The sequence below is a fragment of the Numenius arquata genome, chromosome 4 (assembly GCF_964106895.1).
Source record: "Numenius arquata chromosome 4, bNumArq3.hap1.1, whole genome shotgun sequence".
NCBI classification, from domain to species: Eukaryota; Metazoa; Chordata; class Aves; order Charadriiformes; family Scolopacidae; genus Numenius; species Numenius arquata.
Genome location: NC_133579.1, coordinates 64,728,188 through 64,752,407, shown reverse-complemented (window position 1 = coordinate 64,752,407; position 24,220 = coordinate 64,728,188). Strand labels below are relative to the sequence as shown.

Here is a 24,220-nt window from a genome sequence, read left to right as displayed (position 1 = left end):
AGTGGGGGGCATTTTAGAAATGGCTTGCTGTTTGAAAGAGTGGAAAGAGTTTGAGAACTATTTGGGCCAGCAGAGCATTCTTAAGGCCATTAGGCTGTGTTTAATCAGAGTAGATGTCATGTGTGCTGTAAACCTTATTGTGTCAACCCTGGCAGTAAAGTGGTTTTAAAAGAAAGAGTAGGGATTAGTGACAGATGGCTGTAACTGCTGATGGGCACAGTAGCCACTTCTGCAGGTTGCCTGACACAGCTGCCAAGGCACCTTACTCTTCATGTCAAATAGCCTCCATTGCCTGTGTTCCCAGGCTTTGACTTGTTAAGTGTATGGGTTGCCAATCGAAATGGGTTTGGGGATCCTTGTAGTGACGTGGAGCAAACCGAAAATGTCAGTAGATTGATATCTTGTTATTTTTAGGTGTCATCAACCCACGTTTGAACGTAGAATTTCTGCTGTGAAAAGCAAGAAAATCAGTTGCCTTTTTGAGTAACAAAACTCTTCAGGAATTAGTCACATTCATTTCACAGCTCATCAAAGCCTGGGAGATTGGTCTGCACTCTGAGTTCATGCCTCCATGTTTCGGTGGGATCTTTTTGATTTAAAATCTCCAAGAAACTGTTCTGAAATAACTGCTGTCTTTCGATAACTGATGATGATGAGAGGTTCATCACATAGCAGATACTTCCCAGCACTTGTGGGTGAATGCTTTCCGGAAAATAAATATAGCTTACCACATATACTGTTAAGTCATAGCAGATTGCTCTACATCGTTATAAATGCGCATACATTTTAAAATCTTTTTTTGTGTGTCTGACTAGCACAGATTTATTCCATGCAGTTAACATGATGTATCCAGAATTAGATGAATACATGTTTTCGATAACCTGCCATTGATGTCCTTTATTTACCAATTTAAATGAATTTAATACTATTTAGGGGGTGTCCAGTCAAAGGTGTAGATGTAGAAGGCTTGTGCTTAGGGTGGCAGAGGATGACAGTGACAAGATTGACTTGCAAGTGTTGTTTCTGGTACATCTGAAGGAGTTTCCAGCTCCACAAGCTAAAGGCTGCTGATTTTCCACCTTTATCCGTCCCGTTTTCTCCCCTGACAAGGCTGTTAGTGAGCATTGCAATTGCAGTCAGGACTGTGTGATGTTTCAGATCTGTCCACTAAGAGGCTAACTCATTCCAGATAAGCCTTGAACAGACAACATTCATTTTTTACTTTGCTCAGAATTTCCTGTGCTTTGTTCTGCATCTGTTTGTGAAAGACTGCGTTATCTTTGAAAGCCTTCATCTTGTTTTCTTTATTCAAGCTATACGCTAAAATGGAAAAAGGGAAGAGCTGGAAGGAGCCCAGCTGGAGCAGTCTGCCAAGGATCCCGCAGAGGGACAGAGCTGGCAAACTCTTGAAACCTCTTCAGCTGACCTCTGGTGCAATTTGGGAACCAGGAGATAAGCCACTTTTCCTGCAAAAATTTGGCATCAGCCAGCCGTTCCGAGTAATGCCCAAAACCCAGCATTTTTCTCCTCCTTCACTCATCCCTCACTTAGCTTAAGTAGTGGTCAACCTTAAAAATATTTCAGTTCACCCTCTTCCTATTCTTTGTGTGTGTGTGTGTGTGTGTGTGTGTGTGTGTAAACAGATGAGTTAGAAGTAAATTGCACCTTGACACACTCTGTTTCAGCCAGGTTGCCTCAAAAGCAGGTTGTTCATAAAACGCCTCCTTCAGACAGTGGTCTCCTCTGGTGCTGTGAAAGGTGAAAGCATTTCATGGCCAACTGCTTTTAAAGATGCTCTGTTTACGGTGGCTACAAGACACCCCGGTGTTTTTGTCACAGCAGGTACGTGGAGAGATTGAAAGAAGCTTACGAGTGATGAAAATGGCACTGAGGGAGTATAGTTTTTCCCTTTCTTCTCAACGTGGGAATTTTCTTTCCACCTCAGGGTGGAAATGCTGTTACATTGTTAGCGAGAGGGTGCTAGAGCAATGGGAGAAGTGTATTTTCTCATACAGGACTTTAAGAAAAGGCCATCTGGGTTGTACTGAAGCGTACAGATGGAAGTGTATTGGATGGAGAGGGTTGAAGAGGAATTTCATCCCCTTCTGTTTTTTCCTGATCCCTGCTCCCTTGCTGTGGTGTTGGGGTTTCATTTCAGAGTCTGAAGTGCTCTCTTGCTCACTAACCCTGTCAGCCAGAAGGAAGCAAGCGATATGGTTGCACAGAACCTCAGAACTGAGGCGTCATATGGGAATGGGCTGGGCTTGAGGAGAGGCATATTCCTGTTACACAGTCTGCATGCAGGGCTTGATTTCCCTTCCCTCCTGTTGGTTCCTGTGGTGTGTCTGTCCAGGAACATGCTTGCTTTTCCTGGGAGAAGAGTCCTGACTTTTCTCTTTAATGTGACAATCTACTTGACAGGACAGTAAGCAAATAACTTTATTGTTTTGCCAAGATAATGAAATCTGGTACTTTCTACAGTAGTTGTTCTACTTCTCTATATCTCAGGAGGTCAGCAGTGATTACCTCCATGTGGAAGCCACGAATAAGGTATAGAAGTTACCAGAATGTGGCTTGAATTCCAAATCTTCTTGAAACATAGTTGTTGCTACTCTTCTCCCTCCTCCCCAAAATCAATTGAAGATGGCCTTTTGTAAGGCAAGGAGGTCTGTGGTTAGGGACTACTTGTCAAGTTTTATTTAGATGGAAACCTGTCTCAGAAGCTTTACCTCATCTCATTGTCCTGCAGGGATGAACTTCAAATGCCAGTTTCCATTTGCCCCAAAATGACCTTTTCTAATTGAAATAGACATGGCTGTCTTAGCTAAGTAGATAAGCACAGCCCATTTGCAATTGTAGATTTAAATGCTCTCTTTCATAGATTACCTCACAGTATGGCTGTGTCCTTGAATATTTAAAGTCTCATTAACAAGGGACCAGAATTGAAGAGTAAAAGCTCTTTGTGAAAGAGAGGTTTTTGAGCCACAAGCTGATGCTGATCTCTCCTAGGCTGGAGGAAGACTGTTTGATACAAAGTCCCCTTTTTGCCAGCACGTAAGGCGCTCCAATAAAACTGTCATGCAAAGTCTAGAAGGTTGATTAGCATCCAGAGCATAACACAGGGTTATATACAAATACTCTGCTCATAAAGTAGGGTAAATGTATCATCAGTTAAAGGATTGCTTAGCGCAGAAAACCACCTTTCTTTCTGTTATGGATCCAGACGTCTGCCACCAAAAGCCTGAAAAGAAGACTTTTTTATTTTTTATTTTTTTAGAATAGTTGACTGATTGGGAAAAGGAGTTTAAGATACTGTCTTGAATATTGACGTTTATGGGGAAGATGGTTTTGCAGTCCTTCAATTTCCCTGGTGTAGTCGGACGTCAAGATGGTGCTGGATTACCATCTGGCTGGATCAAAATTAAAACTGCTAAGTAAATTTCTATTTAAAGCTTCTCAAATCATCTTGGACTTAGTGAGGATAGTCTCATGAAAACTAAATTTGCAGGACTACTTAGAAAGGAACAGACTCCACTGAGAAAGACACACTACTCTTCAGTTTGTGCTTTCCTACTTCTAGGACAAATTCCAGCAGTACACATGAAGGTCTCGGAAACTATACTGCAGTTTTAGGAAAACAGCTTTCAGCTTTTGTCCAGTGAGTGCTTTCCCTCCAGGCTTAGGTTGACTAGGGTCTTCTTCAGGCAACAGGAACCAGAGAGTAGACTGAAGGAGATGGTGTTTTCCATATAGGCTTTGTTTCCCTTTACTCAGGGTGAAAGCAATGGAAAAGTACTGTTTTGGTGTGCTCGTCATGAGAAGACTTCAGTTCCCTAAAGCACTAAGCATAGTAGGAAGGACCTCACTAAGCTTTTGATTTGTTTTTGTTTTCTCTAAAAATGAATGCTATTCTGCAGCTTGAAGGACGAAGTTAAGGAAAGGCAAGTACTCCTCAGCCCCAAAGTTTGGGATCAGGTGGTAGTGCAAGTTCAGCAGAAGGATTTGGGGAATTCTTCCACTATGGAGAGGGGGGAGGTGCCCTCTATTGGGGACACGTTTTGTCCCGATGTGGCCTGTTGGGAGCAGAAGAGTATTTTGGCAAGCAACACCTACTTTCATAGGGAATGTCCTGCTCTAAGTCAGGTGGGGACATGCCAAATGGAATTAATCTGCTCACATGTAAGAAACTTCTACTGATTATGTAAAAACATGTCCCTTTCCCCCGCAGAAGCTTATAGCTTGTCTAAACCTAAGTATCCTTTTGGGGAAGAAACTGGGTATTGCCCTTCTGATTGAGACCTTAACGCAGAGCTGGTGCCTTGGTCAATGACAGGATTTCATTGCAGGAGCTCACACATCCATCGGAGAACTTAAAGAAATATGCTGGCTTAGTATTTAGTTGGAAACTACAGCGAAAAACAAAGGGAAAGCTGCTGGAACCTTGCGAATTGCAGAGCTTCCCATGATGCACATTTTCCCCCTGAAAATTCACTCAAGTGCGATCTATGTTTCAAGACTATGCAAGCTACAGTTTTACTTTACGTACTAACCAGTGATGTGCAACAGATGTTGCTGAACACATTTTGTGCCATCCCTAGAAACAGAGCATCTTAAACCTGTGTATGTCCCTGAAACACCGATGCATGGCTTCCTTCCAAATTGCAGAGAAACTGCTCCCAGTCCAAATCTAGCTGCGTCTCCTGCCGGTGCCTGTCATGAGGGATATTCCTATTTATACTGCTTGCTCCCTGTGAAATGTAGGTCAGTTTTTTTAGCTTATGATTGCTCATAGGACAAATAATTCTCAGACACTTCCATGTTAATACTGGAGAATTAGAAGTACTCCCTCTCTTTCTGTTTGACTACGCTCTTCATTGTCTGTCATCGTCCTTTTTCCTCCCTTTTAATCGGAAGGAGGACAATGTGTTTTCCTGTTTATCTGAGTACTTTTCCTCTCTAGCTACTTGTGTGTTTCATTCTGTCTTTGTCCTCTTATTTTCTGTGCTCCCTTTGAAGCGGGAGGGTCTGTTCCTGCTCTGTGCCATGCTGCGAGGACAACTCCAGGCTGCTTGCTGCAGGCTCAGTGTTACAGCTGTGGAGATCATAGATTTCTGGGTTTTTGTCTTTTTTTTTCCTGCCTTCCTCCCACGAACTCGTGGGCCATCCAGCCTAATGTGAGAGCAGATTGGCCTTAGTATTTGGAGAAAAGATCTATAATAAGCACTGGGGACATACTGGTAAAAAGCATCAGCATGATATATCAGCTCAGTTGGAGTACTGACTGTACGTTAATTCTCTAACTTATAATTAGCTATATTAAATTCCAATTTTCTGAAAGGAACCATTATCAAATAACACTCTGTTTGAAATCTCAAAGAAACATAAGGAATGAAAGCTTAGTCCTCTTATGCTTTCATCTTTCAGAAGCAATCCCTATCTCAGCATCTTGACCTACATTTTCTTTTTACCCTCTCCAAGAAACATTGTGTGGATTTAATGTCTCAGAAGGGAGGTAAGGATTTTATGCATGTGTGTGTGTTGACATATAAAGTTTGGGGAAAACAATGAGGCCTTCATGTCCCCAATGACTTTATTTTTTAACTTGAAAGTGTTTTCTACAATATCTCTGAGGCAGATTTTAAGTTCAGAAAGAAATTAAATGTAAGAAGTCCACCCTGTTCCTTTACAAGTAGACTACTTTTATCTATGTAGCTTCTGCCAAAGCCTTTCCTGATTTTACATACTAGTAGAGGAAAAAAAAAAAAGGACTCTCCTGCCTTCTCATATCCAGCTCACTTCTTGGGATCCAGTCATACAATTTCTTTTTACCATTAAACAGAACGGGGGGGGGGGGCTTATTTTTTGGAATGGAGGGGGGAAGAGGTGTTTCAAATTATGAGTTTGTTCACATTGATTCTCATGCTTACTGTGAGGCTGTTTGGTGTTACTAATAAGCAGTTTTACATGGGAGTTGGATCTTCACCTGGGTGTCCCAGGGGCGCAAAGAAGCAAAGGCTGTCAGTGCATCAAGCTGCTGGTGCAGGTTATGGGTTTATCAAGATCCCAGCTTTGACACTGTCAAAAGATAATTCCCGCTCTGTGTACTGCCCCTCTTCCAAAACATGACATGGCATACCTGCAGTGCTGCTTTCCAGCTAGATTGGTCCATCCTCCCCTGTTGGGAGAGTGGCTCCAAGTGTGGTTGACCCCATCCTTTCTACTTCATCCCACCATGTGGGGCTATGGTTATAAAGCAGGACACCTTCTCGCACTGCAGGATAAATGTTGCTTTTGCCTTGTCCTGCGTGGGGACAGGCAGAATTCTTTTTTGGGTTTTTTGGGGGGATTTTTGGTGGTGGGTTAGTTTTTCTGGTTTTTTTGTTTGTTTGTCTTGTTTAGCACTTCGAACACACGAAGTACTCAGTGTATGCTAAACATTAAGACTATTTAATAGTCTTTGTTGGTTGAGTTTGGCTTAGTAGAGATGCCTTGAAACACAGTGTAGGGAATTTTTTTAACTCCAGGAAGACTTTTGTTGCCTGAACTGTTTCTGTTTAATATTTCTCTTAGCTTTTTATAGGGTACTGGGAATGTACAGAGGGATTCCAGTCTTCCTTTCGTCTGTCCCTTCAGTGTTGTCACATCATCTTGAAATAAAGTTAGGCAGGGTTTTTTTGAATATCAGTAATGTACTTTTGGCCCCAAATCAGGTCTTTTTTCTGATTGTAGTAATACAGTGGTGAACTTCAGCATACACACAGCCTCTTGGGTATATTTTGAAAGCTCGCTTACTGTTTTCATCCTGCATTTCTATGCTGTTCCATTGCACGCACCTCCCACCCCTTGCCCCTTTTTCTCTGGTGCTGTACTTAAAATAAGAAACATGCTAAGGGGTATCAGTCTTCAGTTACATGAATGGTTGGAAGGAAAATTCTGTGCAATGAATTCTTGCTTTAGGGAAGGAAAAAACAGTATTCTTTAAAAATTGCAAGATAGTGCTCTATCTATTTTGCTTGCTTAGAAAGATAAAGTCCTTAAATACACATCACTGTATAGTCTTGACTGTATAAGTGTGTGATGACGGTTGTTCCAAGGTTTCTATTAAGTCAGGAAGCAGCTAATGTTGTTTCACTTCCCCTTCTGATGCCCTGAAACATGAGCAAAAAAAGCGGTTTAATAGCAGCAGAATATTTCATGCCGGTGGAATTTCTTTAACTCCTTCGGGGGGTGGTGTGGCGGGAAGTCTCCTTAACATTTCAGAAGCCCTTTCTCCAGCATCAGGTTTTCAAGTGGCTGGCCCCCTACCCCAGCTCTCATCTCTTCCCCCTGTGGTTCGCCTGTAGAGCTCACAAAAGGGAGGTGAAAGTAAGGTTAAGCTGCTGGTCTCAAGAGCTAGAAATAGAGATGGAAATTTCTTGGCATATGAGGAGCGTTTGCTTAAAGGCTGTTACAGCACCGACGTTTCACGTGCTAATGCTTTGGAGAACTGCATTAATGTTGGCAAGAATCAGTTGTCCCCCCAATTAAAATGAGAACAGTCTCCACGTACTCTCTGGCTGGTGGCTGAAGTTTACATTATTTGATGCCTTTAAGCTTGTGTCCCTCTTGCTTTGGCCTGTGCATCATTCCTGTGGTGAGATACTCAGAGCTCAGCTGACGGCCAAGCGTGGGCTCCTCCAGCTTTGTCCCCTCACCTGCTCTCCAGCCACTGCAGCACCAGAGCCAGTCTGGGAGGGCAGGGATTTCTCCTAAGCATCTTTCAGCTACAGATTTATTTCCTGTCATATTTTTTTTTTCCACTGCACGTGCCCAGCAGGTAGACGGCTGCTGTGCATCAGAGAACCTCCACCAACCCCTGCTGCCTCTGTCGGCATCGCATAGGAGATGGGCTGGGATCCTTACCTTAGGCAGAGAGTGCTCGAATAGAGGTGAAATGTCATCGCTCCCATGCATGCGTGTGGCAGAACAATTTGTTCATTTGCGTTGGGCTTTCATATTGCACTTGTGATTTCAGTTTGCGGCAGTTGGTCTAAACGTTTTACTGTCACTGTCACGAGCCTCCTCTTCCCTGACAATAACTCTGCAAACAGATTACAGGGGGCTGAGTCAAAACAGCAGAGCAGCTCTTCATCCTGAGCGTGACATGTAGTTCTCTGACCTTAAATTTAAGAAAGTGAGGAAATGATACTTGCCCGCCCCCACTAAAAAAAAAAAAAAAAAAAAAAGGGAAGTCCCTTCCCCCTGGGAAGGGGTAAATAAAGTTCTACAAGTACAGATTTCGCAGAAAGATAGGTGGGGTTTTTTGGTTTGTTTTGCTTTTTTTAAGCAACCTGTTTCTGAAAATATGTTTGAAATATGTTTGCTTACTGTATGGAAAAATATTTTTATGGCCACATTGCTGTTTCATACGTTAAAATGATGCCAAGTATTTAAAAAAAATTTTTTTTATACTCTAATTTAGCAAGCTAGATGTAAAACCAGTGACAAGGAAGGACTAAGGCATCCCAAAAGTTCAAAGGCTAAGTTTTGGGGACTTTCCAGGTGTTTGAGTTTTTGTATTGTTTTATGGTGCTTTATAGCTGCTTTCTGTGAAGGAGAGAAAATAAATGGTACACTGGGCAGATGGTGTCAAGGGGAAGGGTCCAATCCCGGGAAAATCAGCTGCTGGTGGTTTTGCCCTGAAGACAATCACCTTTTCCTACTAACAGTGAGGTGCTGAGCATCACGGATGAAATTTAGGGTTACAGACAAAAGCCTGGCAAACCAACAGCTTAAAAAAAGTCTTTGAGAATTGCTTAGGCAGCTTTCTTCCCTCCTCTGCCCCCAGGATGTCACAGGGCCTTATGGTGGCGTGGTTGTCAAGCCCACACTAAGGCTCTCAACAGATATGCGAGCGCTCAGGCTGGCAGGGAATTGGAAATTTGGCTGCAGGCAGTGCCGGCGCATCCCTGGCATTGCAGGAGGCAGCCCGCTTCCCTGCTGTACTGCCTGCGGTCCAGCCAGGCTGCTCCCACCTCCTAGGGCAGGGGTCAGCTTTCTGGCGCGTTGCTGAAGAGGCTAGGATGTCAAGTTAGAAGTGACTGTGGCCTGTTTTTTTAAACTCAGTGGATATTTAATTGCTCTAAACTCAGAGATCATAATTCAAGTGCTTAGTAGAAGGAGGTGCCATGCCAGGAAAAAAAAAAATTAAAAAAAAAAATCCTTGTCAGCGAAAGAGGTTGACAGCTTGACTCCTGGAGCTGCTGATGGATGATCTCAGAGTTAGGGAGGGCATGTTCACTAAAAAGTTATTGAAAATGTGGAGTGAAAGTAATTAAAATGGTTTAATTCAAATATCTGTCATATGTGACTTCAGTTCTTGTAAAACATCTAGCATTTAGCTCAATTATTTTTTCCCAGGATAGAAGAAGGACTTTTTCCCTCCTTTCTTTGACTGAAAGCTCAAAGCATCTCCAGTGAAGAAAGGGCTGAATCTGTACCTATGTCTGCTGGCTGCGTGGGAGGGTCACTGGTGCTGCATCACTGAGCTGTGTGTTCTTGCAGCAAATAAGATCTTCATAGCTCGTGTCACATCGGGGGAAAAAAACATTTCTTCTATCTGTCTGGAGGGCTGCCCATGCTCCTGGCAAAAGTCATGAAAGGCAAATTTTCGATGACATGCATTAAAATATCAAATGGGACTATGCAATTAGAAGTATGTCATTCAGCGTTTGCTTTTCATGGCTTTTGTCACAGAGGGGCAGAATTAGAGACAATTAAGCAGAAGATAACCTCCCCAAAAGGGCTTTCTGGCTCTTCTTTCATCCTTTCCCCATCCTTTTTCCTATGGCATGCTACTGTGCTAGAATCCTTCTCCTGATCCAGAGCCTGATGTTTTGCTCACTATGTTGAGGTGTATGTAGAAGTCAAGTCCTACAGTTACTCCTCCGGTCATTTGGTTTACGTGAGAAAGAAGTTAACTCAGGCTGCCTGTTCTTGCTCCTCCGAAGGGCTGGGCTTATGCAGATGGGCACCGGTGGAGGGCTGGCCCGGTCCCTGTCGGTGAGTGCCTTCCAGGCCCAAGATGCTGGTTGACCGTAACTCCGGTTCCAGAAATGGGCCTTTCATCGCCTCCATCTGCTGAGATCATAAGCCCGTCCTGTTTGTATGATCCCTCACTGCAGATCAGTAGGAACTGTGCTTTGTTAGAGGAAAAGCGTGTGGCAAATGTTCGTCAAGATGCTGTTTTGCTGTTGTATCCGCTTTCATGCAGATACGCTGTTTTCAAATTATACAGCCTGTAAGGGTTTCCTAGAAATCATAACAAATATAGCCAAGCCTTCCTAAGCCTCTGGATTTTAGATGTACATCTCTCCCTTTTCAGGCTCCCAAGTATTGACTGCTAGCAGTGAGACATTGCATGCCTTTTTATTTTCCTTGTTTTATTTGCACGTTCATACGTTGTATTTTCTTCCAATTAGCAGGCTCTTCCTTGCTTCACTGTATTTGCTTTACCTTCATTCTTCCTCCTTCATTTATACTCTGTGGAGATACTATTGCTAATTTTTACTTTCTAGTGTAGAATAGCTGTTGTCTGGAGACAAGCTCTTGGCATAGCTTTCCTTTTTGTGTTACCTAAAATAACAGAATGTCTTTTAATTTTTTTTAAAATTTTTTTTTTTTCATTTTTACTAATCTGTCTAGTCCCTCGGTGCCAAGGTATGGGTATTTTTGAAGTGTGGATTTATTGTTTCTTTGTCCGTCCTTTCCGAATGGAAGCTTAACTCTGAAACAGCTAAAGTATATTAGTGAGCCTAAAAGCAAATCCCAGTAATGCCGAGGTGGGAGGAAATAATTGACTAAAAATTGGGACTGCTGTAGTGGTATACGACAGTTAAGATGGATCAGTAAAAGTAATTCAGAAGGGGGGTGGAATTTCCCTCACTTGGTGCTCACATATTGGTGACAAAGACCAAAAATGTTGACTAGCTTGCTTTACTTAACTCGTATTTACCAGAATAATGCATGCCCTCTCTCTCACAGGAGGGGATATTGGTGAAGAGCTAAAATACTTTGGAAACTGAGTCAGTAACTTTTCTCCAAGTAACTGTCGAATAGATTTAAACCAAATAAAAGTAGAAGAAACAAAACATTTAAAAGGAAATGCTTTCTTTCACAGGCATGTCAAGGGCTTCCTTGACTCTCTCCTCTTGTGGGTTGTTATCCTACTGATTCTCCATTCAGACATAAAATTCCCTGGAAAAGGCAGGATAAACAAGACATGATGGTTTTGGCATAAAACTCAAAGAATAATTTATTCATATGTCACTGGTAATTTTGTTAGTACCTGAGAACTTAGACTTTTCTCTCTCTCAGTGGTTATATCCATTTTTCTATCACTGATGCCCTTGAACTAAATAGAGATAAATTACACTTGTGGACCTGCCTGTGCCTGTAACTTCAAATAAAATGCATGTTTAACTCTGTTTCCAGATTGCATATATTATAACCAAACGAGAGAAGATGTCCTGTAGGACAGATGTCCCTGGTATAGCTGCAAATCAAAGAGCACTTGTTCTCCTCAGGGAGAAATAAAGCCACTCTGTCCGGCGCCAGAATCAACATGAGGCACACACCACTGAGGGACTTTAATCTCACACATCTCATGTCGTGATTACAGTCTGCACCCCTCCCTTGCACTTCACTGTGGTGGTTGATCTCACTACCTTTATTTTTCAGGTGGGTGAGCTCAGGGAGGTGACCTCTCCCAGGGGCACCCGCTGGGCTGTGGCTGCATCTGGACAAAGTCCAGGTCCCTGCGTCCTAACTCAGCTCTCTTCCCGGCGGTGGTGTTCCCTTGCTGCTGCAAAGGGCTTTATGCCTTCTCTACCCACACCTCTCTGAACAGCAAAGGTCTATATCTAGGATCTGGCATTTGGAGTCCTCTTGTTCCTCTGAAGCTTTCTGACTGCAGTCAAGAAAGGCTGGGGGACAGAGGTGGATGCAAGCTGCAGATATCGAATACTGTGACTCCTTGACAACATGCGGGAATATTACATGATCCTTGTTTCCACAGTGCTAACAGGGACTGCGTACAGTACTATAAAATCAACGGTGTTTCTGTTTGTCAAAACTTAATGATCTTTACATGGCCTGGTACCTACTTACTAGAAAAGCTGCTGCTCTCCTCTTACCATACAGCTCCAGGGGCAATTGGTAGGAGCTTGATAGCACAATGCTACTGATGTAACAGATAGGGAGCAGCAGCTGGTAAGGTGGTGGCCATCAGCTCTCTGTCCTGCTCTCTGTTCTGCTTCATTCAGGACAGGCCTAGCTTTTGGCTCTTGTGGCAACCATTCCTTGGGTTTCCTTTTTTCCCCTCTAAAAAATTAAAAAACTTGGGAAAATTCAAGGTAGCTATTTGTGGTTTTAAGCTCTGACTTAGCTCTCTGCATTTATAGGAAGGGGATTCAGGAGAGACCTATTTGTTCCCCCGGCTTTTCTGGGGTCAGCATTACAGCTGCTGTATCCTCCACCTGTGTATGAACACTTTCCCTACTGCTCAGCCTGTCTGGTCCTCCTGTTCCCTTCCTTGTCCATGCCACACCACCGCAGAGCCCAGGCTGATGAACCCCCCTTCTGCCTTACAAAGAGTAAGGTGCCAGAAGGGGTCATGTGTCTTGCCCGGGGGAAACTGGGGGTCACAGTTTTCATTGTGTCCTTAAAAGTGGAGAAATGTCTTTTAATCAGAGAGGTGTGTCCCTTTGAATATTTTCTTTTTAATTTGTATAAATCTAAAATAACAGAAGTATAGACTTCAGGTGAGGTTTTTCTCAGAATATGATATGTTGCAGGCGCTGGTAGATTTTTTTCTTTTTTTCTAAATGTCTTCCAGGTGTGTATTTCATAATAAAACTGAGGCTTGAAGTATATCCTATGGCTTGGGGTAGTTTCCTGGCAGAATTAAATTAGGTTCATTTTTGACTGTTATATTCTTGTTTCTACCAGTTTAATACCACTATCCCCACCAACCAACCCTCTCCAAACGAAAACAACACAAAACACCCTTAAAAGTGTTGTGTTGAAACACCAGAACAATATAATTTCAAGTACTGCTGCTAACAGGTATTTGATAATAGGCTCATGTGCAGGAAACAAAGTCACATAAATGTCTTAGCAATTTTGGATGTAGATGTAATGGGAGTAAGGGGCTTCTTTCAACCCGCATTATTTAATCAGTTCTCTTTGGTGATCTTGTCTTTTGACAGGCTGACAAACACATCTTGTGCTGTAATGTCATTCATGCTTGGCTTCCATAGTAATGATGTATATCTACATATAAAATCACTCTTCTAGTCAGTTATGAAGACTGTACAAACTATTTACTAACAGTTTTTGGCATAACAGTACTGCTTTATGCATATGCTTTGTTACGTACCACAATCAACCTAATGTCCAGTGGCTTGTCATCTGAAAAGCCCATGTACTGTTAATTACCATCATGGTGGCAACACAGAGCATCGCGTGGTATAAACAACAACTGTTTCATGCTGTAGTTTTTATTTAGAGACAGAAAACTGTTGTGGTTTTGCATTACCAAATTCAACAAAAATATAATTTTCTTTATGATAGCTATCCTTAACAAAATGGACAGGCAATAGGTATCTCTTATCCCAGATAAAAATGTTTTGGCTTGTTTTGTTTTTAAATTATGTTACTACCATGAAAACCCAATTCTTTAGTCTCTAAGACAACCATGGCATGAAAATAGGCCTTATTTTTGAGGCGTGTTGTCTGTTTAATATGTAATGTAATACCTTGTCATGCTGTGACAATGTGACAGATGGCATTTGCACTATAAAACAAAATTATCTTTTGTGCATAGCTATACAACAGCTAAATACAGTAACTCTGTACAGTATGCTGATTAATGCAAACTGTTGCAGATGTTTTGGAGATACCAGTATGTTTTAACTTGGCATCAAATGATTAATGGTTTTATTTAACGTGCTTACCAAGATTTTGGTAGTGTTTCTGCATGTACTCTGGCAAATAAGGGAGTTTTTGGTAGAAGATAAATTTAGGGTTACAAACAATGGGATATGAATTTGTATTGTATTGAGGCTGTTTGTGATGGTGTGTTTTGATGAAGACTATTCATTTACAACAATACTTTGCGAGTAAATGTCCAAAATTATAGCTCCTAATACACTATTAAGTCCTGTAGTTCTTAGGTTGAAGGAAAACAAGAGGTGTAGGTGAGTCATCAGTTTATTATATGCAGATTTTCATACAGAATATTACTTGCTTGAAACTAAGGGCCAGAGCTGAAGGTAATAACTTTTTCCCCTCTATATTTTAGGTGTAGAAATCACGTTGGGTGATTTTCCACCATGTGGTATACCAAAGAGTTTTTCCATGTTCAGGTGGCACAGACTTCTCAGACCATGGTGTGGGACGATTAACCCCCTTGTTTTCTTACATTGCAATTGCATTTGTGGCAGCTTTCCTAAACGGCATAGTGCAAAAAAAAAAGACAATAACTAAATATTTTTTAAACCAAGTTTTCTTGTGCAACTCCCAAGAATGCACAGCTGGTTTGGACGGGTATGTTACTCCGTAAGTGAACCAAACTTTAGCTCCGTGCCTACATAACTACAATCTGTGCTATTGCATGCGCTCATAAATAACACTGTCATCCTAGTGCGGTGAGAATGCTGCTTCGAGTAAATCCACTTTTCTAACTTCTTGTAACTTGTGTTTGTTTGTTTTGCCAATTGCCCTGGAAACTGGGCCTTCGTACCAGCCCGGATCAGTTCAGCTTGCAGGGATCAGGAAGGAATGCAAGGAGGGGGGTTCTGGGGAGAGGCAAACCCAGTATCTCTTGGCAGTGGGAAGTGGGTGTCCCTGTGTGGTCAAGAAGCACCCAGGAGCAGGGTTATGTATTACACGTATAGCTGAGATCTGCACTATAGCTCCCTTGCCCTGAACTGTGCAGACCAGCTGATGTTAGGTGTTCATACCCCGTAGAAAGCTGTGGATATGGTCAGGTTGAAATGCCTCTTATTTAGGTCAGTTAATGCGTTTGGTATCTTTGGCTTGTGTTTGTGTGGTGTTGACTGCTGATTTTGCTAATGTGATGGCTTTGTGGGTTGCCTCTTACTGTGAGAACTGACTGGAAATACAATTGAATGTATTTCTTTTCCTAAGCCGCCTTAGGACTGGGAAATGGTAAACTAATATAGGTGTTGCTGGCTTGTTGTAAGAACATGGAAATGTTCATGCTCAGATGCCTTGTTGGCATTAGACTAAGTGATGTAGAAATAGTGTTTTGGAAATGATGTGAAAGTCCCCTCACCCAACCACTGTGTTCAACTAACCGTGTGATACTGAGATTTGTTCAGATGCTCCCCTTTGGTTTCCTGATTATTCAGTATCTTTAACAATGAAGAACATACCAGTAATTGTAATCTCATGTATTCTTAAAACAGACTAACTAACCCCAAACCCTGCCTTGCATTTTTTCCATCAGCCCTTATGTTGCTGCTCTTTGCTTCTCTTTTCTTCCTCTGTTTTCATCCTATGTATTTCATCCTACTTACATGGTACGTTATTATACGGTGCATTCCCAGGTACTGTGATTTTGCATCAAGTGTTCAGGTGCTCCCAAGACCTGCCCTGCACATGTCTGTCAGCTGTCTCTCCAGATGACCAGAGAGGGGTTAGATCTTGAGAATGGAGTTGTAGATTGCTGCTAAAACTGTGTGTGTGTATCACCAAAAATGGTAAGGTTAGCGAATCTGTACCGATATAAATTAAGCCCTGCCTGCACTGGAGTAATAAGTCTTGCTAGTCTGTGAAGAAAAGCGATTCACTTCCATCAGTGCAAGCCCCCTGAAGTAAGCTCATTTAAGCAGATTTAACTGTTCTTTACACACGCTATTTTTGGTGAAAGGGAGATAGCCATTGCTGGAGAAGGCTCAGCAAGACCTCTGCTCGGTTAACAACTACAGTCAGGAAGCAAAGGGATGCAGTGGGAACAAGAGGGAGCACGCTCTGCAAAGGCTGTAAAGCCATGATATCCGGATTCTGTCTGGATCACCCTAGAGGGTATGGTTCAGCTCATTGCAGAACCTTTCCTGCATGTGAAAAAACAAACAAACTTGTAGCCACAGACAGATTTGAAAACATTCAGAGTGTGGAAGGCAAATAAAAAGAGGACAGAAGTCTCTTTAATAATGACTGGGGTGCAGAGGGCAGAAAGAGCTTTTCTGCTTTTCCCAGCTTGTAACAGAGTGGACTTAATATTCACATTTGCTGCTTTTTCTCAATGCAGTTAGAAGCTGATGAGTGGATGTTTTTTTTCTTTTTAAGCAGCATGTAACTAAAATTGCAGTTTGCTATCACAGCTTACGCAGAAGTTTAAAAAAGAATTCAGCAAAACTGTGAAGTTGCCGTTTATGTGGCTAAGATATATTTTAGAAAGGATATTAAGATCTCCATGTTTCAGTTTTAAGATACCCTTTATAATTACTAAATTAGTAATTGGTCTTTCTCTTAAAGTATCTAGTCTTGATCAGCTAGAGCCAGGACAGTGTATTTAGGGGGCCACAGATGTCATTTGATATGTAAGTTCCTGTATTTCTGACTTAATTAAATAATTCATTATTAGTGACTTAGTTAAAGCAGTATTTATTCAGTGGCTTTGAGCCGTTCAGTGTTTCAGTTCCTTTTAAACTTTGGCAGCAAATATGCACTACTTCACTCTCTATATAAATTATTATTTCACATAAGTAATTTTAATATATGAAATTCTACACTGACTTATAATCCAAGCTGCTGTACTTTCAAATTTAATTTTAATGAGGCTTAGTTTTTTAAAATATACTAAAAAATCTAATTTGACTTTTAAAACAAACACTTTATATTACAGAAATAAAGTCTGTTTTTATCAACCCTGATTTATTCTGCCTAGTTATTCAGGCCTTATGATCAGTCATGAGTCCAGCTGCCAGGGGAAAAGGCAGTGAGAGCTGGGGCTGAGATGAGCCCAGTGGACAAGGGGCAGGCAGCCACTGCCAGCTCTCCAGCAGCTGAAAACGTAACCAGTCACGGGCTTTGCTGTGAGCCAGGGCTTGCTGGCATCGTGGTTTAGAGGCTGAAGGGCACAGCCATGGAATAGCAGTAGAGGAACTATTTGTGTCTTTGATTTTATTTGGCTTTTGATGACTTGATGGTTCCTTGACTATTGCTGGGTGCTCTGAAGTAGCCAGGATTGAAGGGTGGTTCAGCTCTTCAGAGTATGCAAAAGACCATTTTCTCACTTGGTTGCTTTTCCCTCTTTGCATACATAGGCAATTGCAGGACTTTGCTTTTAAGAAACATCAATGCTTGCTGCTTCCTGTAACTTGGTTAACTTTGGAGAGTCAGCCCACCTGAATGGATATGCGCTGGACTCCATTCCTGCAGTGCACCAGCAGAGCTGTATGTCCCATCAGCTGCACTGGTGCCAACTCATTAATGGTGATGAGGGTGCCCGAGTGTCACTTAGCACAACTGTGGGGTGCCCCCCCTATCTTGGGGCCTACAGACCCTTTATGGCTCCTGATTGATGCACAGCAGAAAGGAATGTGGTTTCTTGCAGTTAGAGATAGCAGGAATGGCCTTTGAAGGAAAAGGTATCTGGGGGCAAACTGAATGCATTTGATATAAAAATGATTGAGTGGCAATAAACTTTATAACAGCGTACTTCAGCATGTGCTTTCTCTCCCATGCTTGGAAGGAGGCTGTGGACTGTGGCTGTCTGTGCCTTTCATCACTTGGGAGCAGATTTTGCAATTATGCTGGCCCTGAAAACCTGTAGAACATGACACCCGTTTCCATTATTTATCAGTATCTCTCATTTGTAGTTTTATGACTCCGTTTTAGGGCACTTGTTTTAATTGGTTTCAGCTAATGATAGCTAACTTCAGTTATCTACAATATTATTGCGTTTAGGGTTATGATGAATAATAGTAGGCAAACCTATATTTTTCCTTAAGAGACACAAATCATGCTTGTCTTCCAAGTGCACTGATGGTTTGGCAGGGTGAAAGGATGAATAAAAAGTGCTTTCCAAGTGTGTGCAAGTTGACAGCCCAAAAGGTGATTTTCTTGACTCATATACTTCAGGTTCCTGGGTTTTACATATGGCAAGTCTCCAGAACAAATATTGCTTTTGGAAAACCCAATCAAATTCTGCCATAAGAGTTAAGTTACTGACTATCAGGCCTCAAATGATATGCTTGATTTAGGCTTCTCTGGAGTTTAAAAATTGTAAATTTTGTCAGCAGTGGTTTCATGGAAAAATGCAAAGCAGAAGTTGAAACTTTTTTTAAGAATAAACTTAGGCACTAGGGCTTCTAGTGAGCGTGAATTCAGCACAGCAATATAATCTATTTAATGTTTTTTGAAAGGTTGCCTTCATTTCCTCGGGAATGCTTTGAAGGGATGCTGTCACCCCATGTCATATCATTGAGTTACATTACAAACCTTTCTGTAGTATCATGTGCTGATACTGAAATTTGTATTATTTGTTGGGTCACAGTTTGAGATCTCTTTAATGGAAAAGAAGTATCGAAAGGAATTTAACAAAAGGGGAGTGAAAATGTAAATTGGGTCATTTAACTTCTCTCTGCCAGTCTCAGACTGGCTCAAAAAGACATTTTAATGAAAACATTGGTGCTTAGTTTCAACTTTTGCTTTGTGGGCTCCATATTAATATGGAAAAAATTGAGCTACCGTTCACTGCATCTTCCCCACAAAAAAATGTCAAGGCTTGTGCTTTGTAGGTAGTATTTTAAAAACAGCATACAAAAACTGCAGCACGTGGCCACCACGTAGCCACCTTTGATTCCAAGTCAAGAGAAATTTGGTGTAGTTCAGAATGAGTAAGAGTGAACTTTGATTGGAAAAAGAGGAGAGTGATATGATGTAGTGATATGATGCGGACTTTGGATTAGGCTGTTTAAAAACAGGCAATCAGAGCGGTTAGATTGGGATCGGAAGCGCTGAAAGGTTTGAGAGCCTGCTAGCAGGTGATGTATCACACTCGGTCATAGCGCCCAAGTGAGCAGTGAATAAATGGCCTTGTGGGGAGGGAGCTTTTGGCCGAGGCGCTGGTGCTTAGAGCAGAGAGCTTGCCACAGGAGGTGCCTTGCTCTTGCTCTGGTTATGCTTCCATGTCTCTTTGAAGCTGAGCTTGGTTGAATGCTCGGTTATGCGATGAGTAAGTGCATTGGTGGTGTTAAACGGTGATTTTCCTGAAAACAGAGTTCTGAAATGGTATAGCACTGATGTAGCACACTAATGGAAAGTTTTGAACTGCTGTTATTAGTAAGCATTTTTGGTTTAGTACTCTTAAGCCTTGCTACCTGGCTTATCTTGAAAGGGGTCAGCCCCCTCCCTGTTTTCTTTCTATGTAATTATAGAAAGGGGGACTGAAATTACCAAAGGAGGGGAGTCCTACCAGTGTTTATCTAAGGAAATAAAGCTGTGAAACAGAGCTTTGTTATGCCATTTGCAAAAGTATTTTGGTGGAGAGATGGGAAAGCATTTTCCTGGAAAAAATTGCAGCTCCTCTGGTAATAAGCTCTTAAAACACCAAGTAAATACCGAGCTGATAAAATTTTTAGTAATTTATCCTCCTTCTCATCCCAAAGCCTACTGAAGAATATGTTACTATTTTAATTGTTCTATAAGTCTGAGCGGCTTCACTGTCTCTCTGCTATTGTTTGTAAGAGTTAAATTATATTACTCATTTGAGTAGACTATGCAAAATTTGTTAAACATGATCCTTGTATAGGCCCAATGCTTTTTTCCATCTATGTGAGTCTGCTTGCTATAGGATTCCTGCAGGAGAGAAAAAGCACAAAAGGGAAGGCAGCTGTGGCAGACAGGAAGCCTTGTGTACCTTTGCTGGCAGCGTGGAGTTTCTGTAGTTGAGTGACATTTGGCTAGAAGAATCAGAGTTGAGAAACAGATATTTGATGTTCACCCTTTTGGGATTTAGGATTTTTAAAAAATGGATCATAAATTGCAATAGTTGGAAGCAGCAGAATGAAGAGCAAGACAACAACACATTGACCAAACGGCAGCTTAATTTTATATTGATCTACAGAGAATTACAAAAGGCTCTCATCTATGCCAGTCAATAGGAGTTCTGTAAAACAGGGATGAGTTTATGACTCTAAGCTCTATGACTTTTTTGAGTAAGGGATGTGCCAAGCTTATAAATACAATTGCAAACACCCGTAGTGTTTGTATGTGGGATTGGAGGTTTACGGTTAACCAAATTGGAAACAAGCAATCAGGCAGGTTCTTACTGGATACCTTCATGCAAAATCCATGTTATTGGCATATCTCTTTGCAAGATAGTTGCTTTGGACATCAACATTCTACTCTTAGTGTCACGCATGAATTTTTATAAGTTCCATTTGGTACTGGTAATGCAGGTTTTGAATATTGTGTACTACTTTGTCACGTTTGCAGGACTTCTCACTAATGGCCAATCTAAAGGATTAGGACCGGGATCAGAACAGCTGGAGAATGAGAAGGACGATGCATCGCAAGTGTCCTCAACGAGCAACGATGTTAGTTCTTCAGATTTTGAAGAAGGGCCCTCAAGGAAAAGGTCAGTAGTGTGTTATGATTAAAGTATAGCCTTTCTGCTTTGTCCCTTTTGTGCTATAAGGATGTGATTATGTTACCAGTAGGATATGGTTGCACATACTGCCTTACCTTAAACAGACTTTCCAGTGTGGAGTCCTTCTAGTAACAGTGAGGATATAGTAAATTTTGCTTCATCCATTGGTACAGATGGTTCTTGTTGTTTTGGAAAGCATGGAAAAGCAGTTGTTGTTTTGCAGTAGATGATTGCTAAATTAAATGCCTTAAGACTTTATCCCCCCCTGCCCTCCCTCCTCCTCCCCTGGCTTTGGCCTCTCAGGGACATGTCAATATGTATGTGTATGTAATTTCAAGGAAATCAGCGCTAAAGGAGTTAGTGTTACTGTTGTTACTTTTAGTATTCTCGTGAATGAAACCATGTGAAGTTAAAAAAAAAAAAAAAAAGAGTAAGCGGATGCTTCTGAGAAGAGAAACTGTATAGTAAGGCAGTGTGGTGGGTGTCGGTTGCAAAGGACTGCTTTGAGATACTGCTGTATTAAGCTGCCTCCTTTTTTCCTAGAAGTCATTTATGAGGTCCTTGTTAAACTCTTACGAGTTCTTATCCTGAATGTGCAAAATGTGGGTTAAAATCATAGGACTCAAGCCAATCTATTATAGAAAATATTCTGAGAATGCAGGAGGCTGGGAGTTGTCTTCTGTATGAAGTAAGAAGCAAAACAGGCTGTCTGAAAAATGCCATTCAAAAGAGAGAAACGGAAAATGCTTTCTCAACCTTTTTCCTCCACGCTCCTCAAATGCTAGTCCCAAGCCAAAATGAACCATAAAATAAAGTTCTCTTTCAAACAAAAGAAGTACTCCTGTTTTCTGCATGACCTTATGATTTCCCTGAGAAGCCCGATGGGGTGAGGAGAGTGGTGCTTTCCTGGACGCCCCCGTGTTCCTGTTCCCGTGTCACTCACTTCTGGTTCCCACAACCTTTTCTACCGCCTGAGCCACAAACTCAAAGTCTAGTTAATATACTCACTTAGCTCCTCTGGTGTATCAGAATAAAATTTTTGTTATCTTCTGTACTGGTAGAAATATTGTAAGGCTCATTGCATCCTACTGCTGGTCAGGAGAAAAATATTTGTGTTTTTATTTTTGGCTTTATGAGATATAGCAGAGGCTTGAAAATTATTTCGGTGTAGAAATTCAGGTGACATCCACTGTAGGTATGATCCTGAGAGACAGTGGTCATCTTTTCACAGCGTTGCCACTGTTGCTTGCATACTACCTTAAGGAATTCTTGATGCCCTCTGCACTTGCCTTGTCCCCTCGTTCCTCAGCTGTGCTGACACAACTGTTTGCAGGGTCACACCATGAGTAGGTTTGAGGAGCTGGTTAGGATTTAAAAATAATAGTGGGAGGAAGACGGATTGAGACTTTTTGCCAGGGTTCTTCATTTTTAACCTGTGTGAGTTTTCATCTCTTGTTCACAGCATGTCTGTAGGAGCAGCCGACAGTGCAATCGAGGGGGCATCCCCTTTGTCTCTTGGGGGGCTGGCAAGGGGCGGGTGGGTGGGCTTGTCCCTTACACTGTCCCTGCTTCTGGTGTCCTACACAGTCCAGCTTCAGAAATGAGTGGGATTGCTACATCACTGTCCCAAGAAACTACATTTGAGTTCTGCAGGCAAAAATGTTTTTTGAGGAATATTTGCTAGGTTTGGGCTGTGGGAATTCAGACACTTGAGAAGCAGCTGGGTGGTTTGGGCCTAAAAAAAGAGAACTCAGTGCCTTGGATACTTTTTCAGTTAAAAAAACACACCCCAAAACAGAAGCTAAGATGAAAAATATATTTCTGGCTTCTGTAGAAGACAAGGCATCATTTCAGTTCTTCTTATGTATTCTGAACTGCTGACATAATACTATGTTTGTTGCTGTAGTTCCTGTGAAGGAGAATGTTCCTGTTTTGTTTCCATTTACACCCAATACAGACTTTTATCCACCTTTTTTCCTCCCCTAGCTTCCTCTTTGCAGAGTGACCTGTTCTGGGCTACTTCTCTTAAGCTGTATTGTTTCCTTTTAGGTTTTTTGTTTTGTTGAGCTGAATACATTTCCTCGATCCAGGTCATCTTGGGATCCCACAAAGAGTTGTGACAGGAATAGGAACAGGTGGATAAAGGGATATGCAGGAGGATGAGGGAGGGGGATAAGACTGAAATGGGATCTGTAGGTTCACTGCCTCAGTTCATGAAGTTTTGAAAAATTGTGCCCTCCTTGTCTTCTCCCTGGGCTTCCTCAAAATCAAACTTCTCAATTGTCTGTTCAGCTGTCTCGGCAACTAACGGCACTCTTGTATTAAAATACGTAATTAAACACTGTAGCCTTAGCGTGTTCTTCATGCATTTTTCCCCCTCCCCAAAACAAGTATTCGTCTCCTCGAAATACTGTGGCATATAGCTGGTGGCATATGCAGTGGAATGATTTTAGGGATTGGTGCACTTAGTGAAGTACATGTGTTTGGAACTTGCTCTGTATAATACAGTGAGTTTTGAGTACCAGGTTTCCTGTGGTGTTTGAACTGTGCATATATGCAAGTTAAGATTTAGTTTTTTATGGGTGTGGGGTTTTTTTGGTGTATGGCAGGATTGATCTGGCAGCATTTTCCCCCTGCTAGAGCAGGTCACATTATATAAATGGAATAAGGAGATAGGTTCATGCATGTGTGTGTATAATTTGCATTTATAGTTGATCCAAACTCTTCCCATTTCAGAGATGATTTGCAGGAGAGCCTGGATGAATAGTAAGTGCCAGTTCTTGTAGCAACCTGAGTGGAGGGTGAGTTTACTAGCAGTGAGCATTGCCTTGTGGTGTCACTATGCCAGCCATATCTGGTGTAGATTTTCCTTGGGTCAAAACTAGGCCGTGGCTGCTCCCAGTGAGTTACTGGTCAGAGGACTTAGTTGTAGATAAATGCTGACAGGCGTCTGTGGGGGAAGTAAATCCCTACCAGCCTGCCTGTTGACCAGTGAAGGGACTACTGCTGAGTATTCCTTATTTCACACATGCATGCTAGGCTGCATAACTCATCAGTAGAACCTCCAACTAAGCACTGCTTCAGGTTTATCACATCTATTTTTTTTTCATTTTCAGCCCTTGTCCTAGTAACGTAACTTGACTGAAGAGCCACATGTGCTGTACAGGGAGCATTGTTATGAGAGGAAAGATTGCAGTTCTGGTGAAAGTATGCTGATTTAATATAATGCTGCAGATTTTGTTCAGAAACTCGCTTTAATACTTTCTTTGGTGGACCAGGCTTTTAAAGGCCCTGGCCCCAGTGGTGCGAGGCTTCCAATGGCTCCAACTAGTCTTTGTAGGTACTTTGTCAGTAATTAACACCTTTGCCCTCTGGGCACTGGGGGAAGTTTCCTTCACAGCCAGGTTTTCAGCCAATGGGGAAAGTCCCATCTCCATTTCTTTTTTTAAGTGTAGGTTTTTAAATTGCAACAGAAAGCATGAAACAGTACTAAAAGTGTGTAGCATGCCATTTTGTGATGCTGCAGGTTTCAGCTGTGATAACTTGGTGGTGGTAAGG

At 41.8% G+C, this 24,220-nt stretch overlaps 1 protein-coding gene across 1 annotated transcript in view; it reads left to right on the top strand.

The window, feature by feature from the left end:
• Positions 1-24,220, top strand: part of JARID2 (jumonji and AT-rich interaction domain containing 2) — a 224,916-nt gene that overhangs the window by 106,882 nt on the left and 93,814 nt on the right. Inside the window, exon 3 of the mRNA XM_074146241.1 lies at positions 20,509-20,650. Within this exon, the coding sequence (XP_074002342.1) occupies positions 20,509-20,650 (142 nt within the window). The remainder of the gene's footprint in view (positions 1-20,508; positions 20,651-24,220) is intronic.